A 12,101-nucleotide genomic window follows, 5' to 3' on the forward strand; every position below is an offset into this window, starting at 1 on the left:
AGAGTTTGCATGTTCTATTCTTGTAGTTGTATTATTTGTCAACAGAAGCTACACTGTTCAAAGCAAACCACACTTCTCCTTAATGTTTACTATTTGGATGAATTGTCAGTATCCTACTTATTCATTTATTAAGTGTTTTTCGAGCAAATGCCTCCTTTCACATTTTTATTTGATTAGTCTACATCAACTAAAGCTTTCTTTATATTCTGAAAAAATAAAGAAATTAGTTCTGTAGTACTGTATTAAATTGTTGTTTTGACCACGAGATGGTGCTCACTTATTCTTTTGTCTGCTTTCAAATGGGACCGTCGATATGACGCAATTTCCGTTCCTCGACTTCCGCTTTGTCCATGTGTATACAAAAAAAAATGTGCATCTTGTTTTGACATAATTCGAATGATTATTTGACACTGACTCGCCCTTTAAAACATGGGGAAATTGAATGTGGTGGTGTTGAGATACTTGTCTCGAGATGACTTCCGGGTGCTCACGGCGGTAAAGTATATTTTTAATGCCCAGCTGTTAGCTTCGGCTACGCTAATTTCGTTTCCACTTCATTAGACATGACATGTTTTAGTCATGATGAAACAAATTGTGGTTATCACTTTGCAAGTGCCGCATTTATGTTAAAGATAATATTGCTAAGTAACTGGGTATATGTGAGGAATCTAGACTTACCGTGCTACTTAGGGTCGAGACGTAAAATGCGTCCTTTTAATTTGTATGCAGATTGTCAATGTAAAATACTGTACGCTCTTTTATTGAGCGCCGACTAGGAAAACGTTTGATTGGTTATTGACTTATTAATGTATGTAATAATATCGTTTATCATAATTTATATGAACGTACTGTATGTCAGTATGATGACACCGAACCAATGAAAAACATTATAACAGGCAGCAATAATAATAAAAACATACAAGATGAGTTCTCTTTTGGTTCTGTTTTAAATTATGAAGAATATATTACTTCGGATGTGTTAAAAATTTTCTGAATTTATCTCAACTGACTGACACTGACTCGTGCCTTTCCACTCACAAACCTTTGTCTGCTTTTATAAATTTCATATCATAGTTCTATTATCACATCTCTGTTTGTAGGTCGAGATGGGAATGAAGAACCACGAGATTGTTCCAGTGAGTCTCCTCTCATCCATTGCCAGCCTCAAACATGGCGGTTGCAACAAGATCCTCCGAGAGCTGGTCAAACATAAACTTGTGGCCTATGAACGCACAAAGAGTAATCTTAGAGATTTTACCTTGCACGTTTTTGTTGTTATAAGAATGGAATGCCCTATGTTGTGTTCTAACTTGATGTGTATTATATTTCAGATGTGCAAGGCTACAGGTTGAACTTCGGAGGATATGACTACCTAGCCCTCAAGGCCTTGTGTGCCAGAGATGTTGTTGCTTCAGTTGGAAACCAAATGGGTGTAGGGAAAGAGTCAGGTAAAGTTTACACATGATACATTTTACAGTCTGCACTCACTGGTGATAACAGTCTGTAGGAGTTTAACCACTAAAGATTATCTTTTACTTTTTTTTTGTCTACTTAAATGTTATAAAAGTCAGTTAATCAATGACATCATTGAAATTTTTCAACCTAACTAAATGAACAGTATTTGTCAAACAAATATTACTCGTCCATATAAACTTAGCATTATTGTCATTTTTCATACTTTGAATGGATGTATTGGATCTTATTAAATTCTAAATCTCTACCTAATAAAATGTCCATTGGCGGTATGCCAGTAAGTGGTTTGGCTTCAACAGTTGTACACCTATCAGTGTTCGAAACTGATCTATTTGTGTTTCTTTTCTTCAGATATTTATATTGTGGCAAATGAAGATGGGGAGCAGTATGCACTAAAGCTTCACAGATTGGGTCGCACCTCCTTCAGAAACCTAAAAAATAAAAGAGATTACCACAAACACAGGAAGAACATGTCTTGGCTCTACCTCTCTCGACTGTCTGCCATGAAGGAGTTTGCCTACATGAAGGTAACGCAAACCATGCCTCACCATTAGTCTCATGCATCGCATGTGGAATATGGCTACTCATCAGGGTACAGTAGAGCTGTAATTGAATTTATTCATTTATATCGACATATCTGTTCCCCAGGCACTCTATGACAGAGGCTTCCCTGTCCCCAAGCCTGTGGACTACAACAGACATGCGGTAGTAATGGAGCTCATCAATGGATATCCACTGTAAGGAAAAAAAAGCCAACCCTCTTTTCTGTAATCATTTCACTTCCCATTGCAGATCTTCTAATGAATTGTCTTCATCCTCGTATCAGGTGTCAGGTGCACCAGCTGCAAGATCCACCTGCCCTGTACAGCGAGTTCATGGAGCTCATCGTCAAACTGGCCAACCATGGCCTGATTCATGGAGATTTTAACGAGTTCAACCTGATGCTAGACGACCAGGATCACATAACTATGATCGACTTCCCTCAGATGGTGTCCACCTCACACACTAATGCTGAATGGTAAGTGCTTTTGTCTGCAAACACCTCATTGCGTAACCTTTGAAATGAGTGAATAAATGCAAATCCATCACCTTTGCAGGTATTTTGACCGAGATGTCAAATGCATAAGAGATTTCTTTGCAAAACGATATAATTACGAGAGCGAGCTGTTCCCAACCTTCAAAGATATCAGGTAAAGTCTCACTGGAAAATGGAATACAACTGTACTGTGATATAGCTTGGAAATAAAATGTGTGTGTTGTAGTTTTTCATAATAAAGTTGATTGGGGATGTTCCAACCGACTTTTTTTCAGACCGATACCAGTACGAGCACTAAACTCTTGAGCAGTCACCGATACCAACTATCGATACCACTAGTAGTTTTGATTAGAAATGTTCAATACCACTTATTTTCAGACTGATGCCAGAACGAGTAGTCAGCTCCTGAATAGTCAACGATGCCAATACCCAATACTGATATCACTTGTGCATACCCCCCCCCCAAAAAAGACATAATTTTAAACAAATAACTACATATCAAAATATACCAATTTCCTTAACATTGCGTTAAATTAATGTTAATTATCTATACTTCTAATTTCTACTTCCTGATCAAAAAACAGCCACAAGAGCATCAGCCTACGTTGAGTAGTGGTACCTTAAAATGAGGCTGGTATCGGTACTTACTCACCCATCCCTACTTTTGATGCATAAAATAAAAACAACTGATAATTTTAAAGAAAGGCTTACATATCCCAATATTGCCATTTTCTTTAAAATTGCATGAAATTAATGGCAATCTTCTATTCTTTGAATTTTAAATTTCTAGTTCCTGATCGTAAAACATCCACCAGTATCGGCCACCATCGCGAGTACCGATACCTTGAAATATGGCCGGGTATCGGCCCGATACTGATACCTGATATTAGATTACTAAACACTTCATGGTCTTTTTGAACACAACATTTTAATGCTAACATTAAAGTACAAAAAAATAATAATAATCAATATATTTAGTGCTGCTTTGTTGGCCTACAAGAGCAAAATTTCTTTGCATCATGAGTTCACTATGTGTCTTTAAACATACAAGAGGATCTCATGATGTGCCTTCTTAATTCATTTTTTTTTTCTATCTTACAGACGCTCATGTTCTCTCGATGTTGCGGTCTCAGCGAGTGGTTTCACCAAAGATCTGGAGGAAGAAGCCGCAGTGCTCCATCCAACTGGACCTGAGGGAGAGCAAGATGATGAGGAAACAGACAGCGACAAAGAGGAGACCGACGAGGAAATCGAAACAGAAGAGCAAAGTGTGGATGTGACTGACTACAATAATGCAATTCTGGAACTTGAGGGCCTGAAGGTCGGCAACGCAAATGCTGACGTGCAGGATGAAGAGGAGAATGATAAAGAAGAGGGAGAGAGTGAAAAAAGAGAAGAGGAGGAGGAGTTGAATGCTGATGCTAGAAGCACTGACAAGCCAGTGAATGATTTGGAGGAAGAACTGGAGGATGAACTCCCTGAACTCTCAGACCTTTCCGCTTCTAACAAAGAATTCAAACCTTTCAGGTACTGACAATGAAACGTCGACTTGTTTTGTTTTTGTATGTGCGTAGCGGTTAGCATCGTGTAGCTTTTCACGATTCTTTTATCAGCCATTGAAAACTTTGTAGTCACCATATTTCAAGCTGCAACAATGCTTTTTGTTATGATGGATAATGTCCGCAAAATGCCACATGATGCAATAATGTCTGGTCTTGCAGAGACTCGGACAGCCTTCTACAGATGGCAGAACACAGGAGGAGGAGGACAGACAGTGAGGCTACAATGGGCAGCACAGGAAGCTGCTCAACCATCCCGGCAGTAAGTCCAAAATCAAGCTGATGTCTAGACGGCGTCAATTGTGACTTTGTGCTGGCAAATAACTTTAACAGCTATGACTAACGTCTGTCAGGTTGTGATGTAAGTAAGCCATTGTTGTCGCGTGTTGCAGGATGTGGTCCGTCAGAAGGTGCGGAGACAGCTCACCAAACAACAGAAGTCGGCACAGAGGCGACGTCTGCAGAAGGGGGAGGCCAATTTGGTTACCAAATCAAGACGAGAGAATGAAAACAACATTAAGTCTAGTTTGGAGAGCGCCACCTTCTGGGGATGAATGCGGGTCTCGTACTCGTCCGTCTGTAGAGGCTGAACATGATCACAAGTGTTGTTAAACAAACTCTATTGGACCCGTAACATCCTTACCAGCCTTACCAATGGAGATATGGACTACTTAAATGCATTTTTCAGCTTTTTAACGTCATGAAAATTGAGGAAATGTGTTCACGTGATATTGAAAAACTGTAAAAACATCAGTAATGTTTTTCCTAATTTTTCCGTTCCATGTCTGGAAGTGCTTTTGTTTGTGTTTGCATTCAAATGGGGAACGCTAACACACGCAAACCTATTACCATAAACTAAATAAATTCCATTTTAATCATGACAAAATAAATCTGGTCCAAAAAGATGCGAGGAATGCTCACTGATTTCAATTAAATGCCGGCATTACATTTTAAATGTTGAAGAGAAGAAGTGGATCTGGCAGTTGAATGAGTGGTTTCTCTGAATTTTCGTTTGAGGTATTCAGAAAGCGGCTGAATTCCAACTTGAACAAAGGCTATTCATTTCCAAGAGGATGAATGGAGCTCAGACCCCGAGCTCAGTGGGCTCAAAGACTTGTGGGACAAGTGTTTTGGCAACCCCTTACCACACTTTTTGTAAATATGATAGAGTGTGGTGAAAATAGCAACAGAAATATACATCACATTGAAAACATGAGGTGGTTCTGTTGCCCTATGTTCAATTTTGCTACTATATGCAGCTTTTAAAGTGACTGGTCAGGGATTAGCCAGCTGCACAGTTTGATGGGAGGGGCTCAGCATTCCATGGCTTCACCTCTGCGTGTAGCGAGAGTGAGGGGCCCTCTTAGCTAATTGGCAGCGAGAGTGACAAAGGTGGTCTGCTTCAAACAAAAACCATAGTGAGACTGGGTGGACCCAGAGGGGGTGAAGGGAAAATGAGGTTTAGTAGGTGGAGAGAAGAACTTTGGTACTTTTAAGTTATTTCCCGGTCATGTTTGCGTCCTGCATTGAGATGGCAGTGGAGCCTAAAACAGGTGAATGAGACAAGTGGACTGAGTTTTTAGGAATCTGTGAATGAGGATGAATAAAGTGGAAGATGAGGACAGTATCATGTCCTACTTGTCCCACGGCGACGTTGATCTCAGCCCTAAAGACTGTGAGTAAACTTTCAACTTATAGTTCCACTCTTCAGTAAGGGTATTAGCAGCTATTTATATTGTGTAACCAATTTTTTATGCAGCCCACATTTCGTTATTTTTATAAATGATAATAACTGAATATTTCTTGGATTTTACAACAAGGCTTCAGTTAATTGGCAAGTTATGTCTTGCTTGTTAGCAAAAAATTAATTTAAAAAATCCGGGCATTTCTGCTATTTTCACAATGCAACACTTAATTTCTACGCTGTATTGTATTGCTTTTGCCTCTGACTAGCTATGAAACCAGGCATATTGTAACAGTAGTCAAACAATATGTTATCACATTTTCAAATTTAAATAATTGTCACAAATCAAATGACAACGGCCCAAAGTCCAATGCTTTTCAATGAGCGACAAACAGCGTTTCACCGAGGGAAAATGCTGCATTCGAGGGAAGTGGGAAATCGATGCACCCCACTCGGATTGTGTCAGTTCCGACCTCAAGGCGTTTGAGGCAAATGTAAATACAAAACATATGTTCACGTGACACAATGTGATTTGGAATGGCTGCGTTAACCAGAACTACAAATAATTTATTGGAATCCGCCATTTTGTTTACATTACCATGAAATGCTTTAAGGGAGTACTACGAGTAAAATAAATCCGACTTCAAAAACCCTCTCGAATGATTGCCATTTTAACTTGTGACGTAATTTCGGAATTGACAATACCTGTTCTGTTTAATTACACAAATGTTAGGACCAGTTAGTTTTCTCTACAGAAGCCTGATGAATAATTTACACACACTCTTTCATAAAAATGTTAACACTGGTGTGATGAAATGAGAGCATTCTTTGACATTGCCAAAGGGCAACTTAATTACTTTCGGGTCTGTTGTCATATAAGTGGTGTGAAAAAGTGTTTGCCCTCTTCCTAATGTCTTTTTTGTTTTTGCATGTTTGTCACACTTAAACAAATACTAAGCAGGACAACACAAGTAAACACAAAAAGCTGTTGTTTTTTTAATGAATGCTTTTATTATTAAAGGAGAAAAAATCCTCTGTGTGAAGGTGATTGCCTCCTACTTAGCAGCAACAACCAAAATTAAGCGTTTTCTATAACTGGCAATTCGTTTTTCCACAACTCTCGAGCTATTTGGCCCACTCTTCCTTGCAGAATTGCTTTAATTCAGCAACACTGGAAGGTTTTCCAGCATGAACCTGCACCTTTTTTTAATGTTATGCTAGATTCAAGTCTGAACTTGTACTAGGCCACTTCTTTTTTTTATTATTATTATTATTATAGTTTTTTTTTTTTTAAAGAAATTCAGAACTTGACTTCCTGATGTGTTTTCAATCAGCCGTGATACAGAACCCATTTGAACTTCAGCTTGAGGTTACAAACAAACTGATGGCTAAAGCCAAACATTTTACCTCAGGACTTTTTGGTAAAGAGCAGAATTCATTCTTCAATCAATCACAGCAAGTCGTCCGTGTCCTGAATTAACAAAGTAGCCCCAGACCACCAACATCATGTTTGACTTGTTGGTATGATGTCTTTTTCTGATATGCTGTGCTACATTTACGCTGGATGTAACGAGACCAATACCTTCCAAAAAGTTAAACTTACATATTTTTCAGTTCTTCCTAAAGTCGGTCTTGGGAATAATTCAGATGTGTTTTGCAAAAGTAGGATAAGCCTTATGTTATTTTTGGTCCGCAGTGTTTTTCGCCTTGGAACACTGCCATGGATGTCATTTTTGCCAAGTCTCTTCTCTCTCATTGTTTAGTCATGAACACTGATTGACCTTAACCGAGGCGAGGGAGGTCAGCAGTTCTGTCTACGTTGTCCTGGCTTCCTTTGTGACCCTCATTGCTGTGCTCTTGGGGTCATTTCTGTAGGCTGGTCACTCCTGGGAAGGTTCACCGCTGTTCCATGCTTTGTCATGGAAATGCTAATGACGTCACAATGATTTGGAGTCCATATAGCCCTTTTGCACATGACATCACAGTCCTCATGGGAACGCCCCCTCGGGGACACTGGACAGCAAAAGAGCCACTTGCCTGTATTGTAACCATTGAATCTCATACAGCGTAAAGTCCTTTATCCAATCGATTATCTTATAAAATGGTCATATCTTGCTTTGCGATCGGTTGTACAGACAGACAAAGGAGTAAACCAAATGTTGCTTTTTATCGCATATCTACTAATGAAGACAAAAGACGTCGATTGATAGCAGCAATCAACAGAAAGGACTGACAGCCCACAAAGTATTCACGGATTTGCAGTGATCGTTTTTTGTGAGGTTAGTAGATAAATGTTGTTATTAGTAGATAAATGTTCATACATTTTACTGGTAAACGTACACTCTAACAAAGATAACTTTTAATAATTACTTTTAATTTGTAAAATAACAGTCGCTAAGTCACTTCCATTCAACAATCATTTCCTTCCGCCGTCCGTCATAGGGCAGTCACGTGATCACGTGACGTCGGTGCAAATGGTCAATAGGAATGGCTTTTTGATTATTTTATTTGCCTGACTACATTTTGTCAGACAGGTTCTATTTAGTTGATTTCTTGATTGAACAGGTTTGGGTGTGAAAATTAACTGAAAAATGTGATTAGCCACAGTAAATTCATGATTTAACAACCTTTTCACACAGGGTCAGGTAACTTTTAATGTTTTTTTTTTCTCCATGAATAAAATCACCATTTAAAAACACGTTATTTTTACTTATTTGCAAAGAAATGCAAGAATGAATGCAGAGAAAAATAATTTTAAAAGGGGGCAAATACTTTTTCATATATTGTATAAGTTTTTGCTCACTCTTCAATGTGTGGTCATCTTGTGTGTCCAGTCAATGTAGTAGCCATGCTCCATAATTTCTGGGAGCAGAAGCAGGTGGGTCACATGGATGGCTCCTGCACCGGATCAGACACTTCTGTAGGGGATGCAGCCGGCCAGATGGAAACCCTGCTCCTGTATGAATCTGCTGCTCCCCCCGGTCCGCCGTTTGTCTGCTATGTTACACTGCCAGGAGGAAGTTGCTTTGGGAACTATAAGGTGCGGCAATATACTGCTGACTAAAATCATCTTGTGTATCAATCAACCCTGACTATATTTAAAGAAGAAGTCACGTCAAAGATTGTCTTTCCAATAATATGTTTTATGCACTCCTGATTCTGATTAATGTTGTTTGTGGAATATGAACTAAGGAGAAAAATCCATCAGTTTTTATCCATCTCAGAGGCGGCCATTTTGCCTTACTGTCACTTGATGACGTCATTATTATAAAGAATTTTTTTTACTCGACTTCCTCTTTAATGACATCACAAGTAGTACTTTAGATAATTTTAGCATGCATTAATGATTAAATTGCTTAGTACCTGGACAAATATAAACATGTGCTGTAGTTTATTATTATAATAATAATTGCACTACAATATTCTGCGCTAAAAGTATTTCAATGAGTGTTCTATTAAGGTTTAAATTATTCATGTGTACGTTCCGTTGGCACTGGATGAATCTTCTGGCGTGTGTTTATGCTCGATCAGTGCATAAAACATTGGGAACATGGAACTAACTGTTTAATGTACTGAGTCAAATGGTTTAAATAGCTAAAGATATTCACTAAAGCACTATAAATGTTGTAAAGTTGATGTCAATGTATTTAGCCGTTAATAAATCAACATTAGTTGCAATCAAGTAATGTTAGGCAAGTTTTCTTATTTACAGTCAATATTATTTTTAGCACATAATAATGTTCTCAGTCCAATACTAATACCACATTTTATATGTATTGCAACCAATTTGACTTCTGCTAGTAACCATAAACAATGAAAAGTGCAAACTTGCTTTAGTGGTAATTCATTTGCCGTCATACAAGATGACCGAATAAATGAAGTTATGCAACAACCAAGTCACATCCATTTTCATTTGTTCTGATATACAGTATTACGTCACATTTAATGTAGCAAGACATTTGGTGCTTACAATGTGGACAATTCATTTCAAGCCAGTTTCAAGGTGTCTTAAAACGAATGTAGTATTACACGACTTTAATCCCGTGGTGCCTCTCAGAAATGCATTGTGACTCAGACTGGAGCCTCCAGCACCATGTGATTAGCTATCTGTGACTGCCTCTCCTTTGCGATTTCAACTCTGATCCCATGATTATCTCCAGTGAAGTATAAAATGGAAACATATCTAAAAGACTATGTTGGGCTAGAGAAAGAAAGTTCATTTTTCTTCCCACACCCACCCTCTCATCCGCAGCTGTGCCAAACTCAGGCAGAGGCCCGTCGAGATGCCGCCCGAGTGGCCTTGATGAACTCACTTGTCAATGAGCTGCCCTGTCGACACATCTGCCCTCAGTTCATTGCTCAGAGTCTGCAGCAGGCCACCGTAGACAGTGATGTGAGCCGTAACACGTCCAATGGAGAAAAAGTCGTTGATTCTATCCTCGAGCTTTATATTAACCTTCTGGATTGTATCTGGCTAGGTTTCTATAGAAGATGCAAATGATTCAAGCACACATATAGGAACATTCAGCCTGCTTCTCCATTCTTACATGGGAAGGACCATGCTGGAGTTCCAGGTACGATATAAGGTTGTTGTTTTTTTTCAGTTATAAATAAATCATATAAAGTGTAACAGACATGCATGTTTAACTTATGTTGCACAACTACAGGAGATGATGACAGTTTTCCAGTTGCTCCACTGGAATGGAACACTAAAAGCTCTAAGAGAAAGGCAATTCTCTCGTCAGGTATGTGCAGAAAGCATCTTTTTTTCCTTCAAAGTAACATCTCTACTGCAAACCTCTTGTTCTCTCATTCAGAGTGTGATCACCTATTACACCCGGCGTGGTCTTGACGAGTATATGCGCAGCAGCATGGCTCTGGACTGGCTCGGGCGGGAGCAAAGGTCACCGGGCCTACTGGGGGAGGAGCTACAGGTGGCGCAAAGGGAGTTGCTGCTGGCCAGGCGTCGAGGCATCGAGCTGCGTTTCTACAAGGAGAAGAAAGGCATCCTCACCTTGGCTCTCAGTCAAGCATATATTCACCGCAGCCAGACGCACGATAACAAGGAGGAACAAATTCCCTTGCAAATAATGTACCCCCATGATAGAGAAGTGCCGATAACGCCATCCTGCAGTCCGTCACCACCCCTCCATGAACACACGAATCTACCAGCTTGTGAAAATTGTGGCAGGAACGTTTTTTCGGATGGTTACTCAACCTGCTCACTTTGTAGTCACGTGCATTCATTAAATCAAAATATAACTGAGGATACATGAAATGTAAACATTTAAATAGATTCTCAACAACATGTACTTGTATGTTTCTGTTACTGTAGTAATGTCATCATGAAGTAAGTCAACTGTCTAACACTAGCACTAAACACAATTATTTAATTAAGTGCTTACTGTATTTTATTTAAGGCACGCATTTGATGCATAAAATAGGACTCACAATGCATATGACTTAAAAATCAGTATTCTTTCTACAGTGTCATTTTAGCTGTATATTGAAATTATACAACTTTACACTTAACAACTCACTGTCATATTCCGCCTTTCTTTTCTTAACAGATGTGTAGGCTGCATGTTTTATATGACTCACAAAAGCAACTGTGAAACATATTGGATGGCAGGCCAGTTGTTAACTATGATCTTGAAAGTTGTTAATCTGAATAAAATAATTATCTCATTTTTAAAGACCAGGTCATACAGCTAAGTCAAATGTGTGCATTCTATGAGATTCGTATACAACATGTATATGCATTGAAAAGGGAAAATGTGTAAATAAATTGTGTTTGTCAGTCACTGTTTACAACATAATGATTGTAGATATTTGTATTTGATGTTTCAATTGAAACTTTGAATAAATAAAAATACAATGCATCAAATGTGTATGTCATGGTATCAGTTAAAGCACTGCATGATACTTTTTAAACCATTCACCAAGGACAATCATTCTAATGCCAACCATACAGAAAAGGAGTACAGTTTTAAGAAATGTTAACAAATATTCTGTATATATTTATGTAAATATACCTCTACATATACAGTATGTGCATCATAATATATTAGAATAGTGAAGAAAACAATTGGATTGGCTTGGATAGAAGGGATAGTTGATGCACAAACGATAGTTAAGGTTTTATTTTATGTAACTTGGTTATTGAACAAATCTTTTTTCCCCTCCTATATCCACTACTGCTGCTGAAACAATGAAAATGTCCTTATTGTGAGATTTATAATGACAATCGTATTTTAATATAAAAAAAATGGTAAATCTAAATAAAAATACATATTTAAAAAGGAAAAACGTGTGCATTGTCCTTGTGAACATTATGTGTTTCTAACTA

The 12,101-nt window shown here is 38.4% G+C and overlaps 2 protein-coding genes across 2 annotated transcripts; both read left to right on the top strand.

Moving 5' to 3' along the window:
* The first annotated feature begins 313 nt into the window (after positions 1–313).
* On the top strand, positions 314–4,973 carry riok2 (RIO kinase 2 (yeast)). Its single transcript, XM_077562420.1, has 10 exons — positions 314–495; positions 1,101–1,239; positions 1,332–1,448; positions 1,825–2,000; positions 2,122–2,210; positions 2,300–2,491; positions 2,571–2,663; positions 3,611–4,036; positions 4,231–4,330; positions 4,461–4,973. Exons 1-10 carry the CDS (start codon positions 430–432, stop codon positions 4,620–4,622), a joined length of 1,560 nt encoding a protein of 519 aa, XP_077418546.1. The 5' UTR covers positions 314–429; the 3' UTR covers positions 4,623–4,973.
* Positions 4,974–5,115: 142 nt separating this feature from the next.
* Positions 5,116–11,518, top strand: LOC144049464 (protein limb expression 1-like). The gene is made up of 6 exons (XM_077562421.1): positions 5,116–5,743; positions 8,587–8,792; positions 10,005–10,145; positions 10,231–10,326; positions 10,420–10,497; positions 10,570–11,518. The coding sequence occupies exons 1-6, from the start codon at positions 5,662–5,664 to the stop codon at positions 11,026–11,028; spliced, it is 1,062 nt and encodes a 353-aa protein (XP_077418547.1). The 5' UTR covers positions 5,116–5,661; the 3' UTR covers positions 11,029–11,518.
* The last annotated feature ends 583 nt before the right edge of the window (positions 11,519–12,101 follow it).

Source organism: Vanacampus margaritifer, chromosome 3 (assembly GCF_051991255.1).
Source record: "Vanacampus margaritifer isolate UIUO_Vmar chromosome 3, RoL_Vmar_1.0, whole genome shotgun sequence".
NCBI lineage: Eukaryota > Metazoa > Chordata > Actinopteri > Syngnathiformes > Syngnathidae > Vanacampus > Vanacampus margaritifer.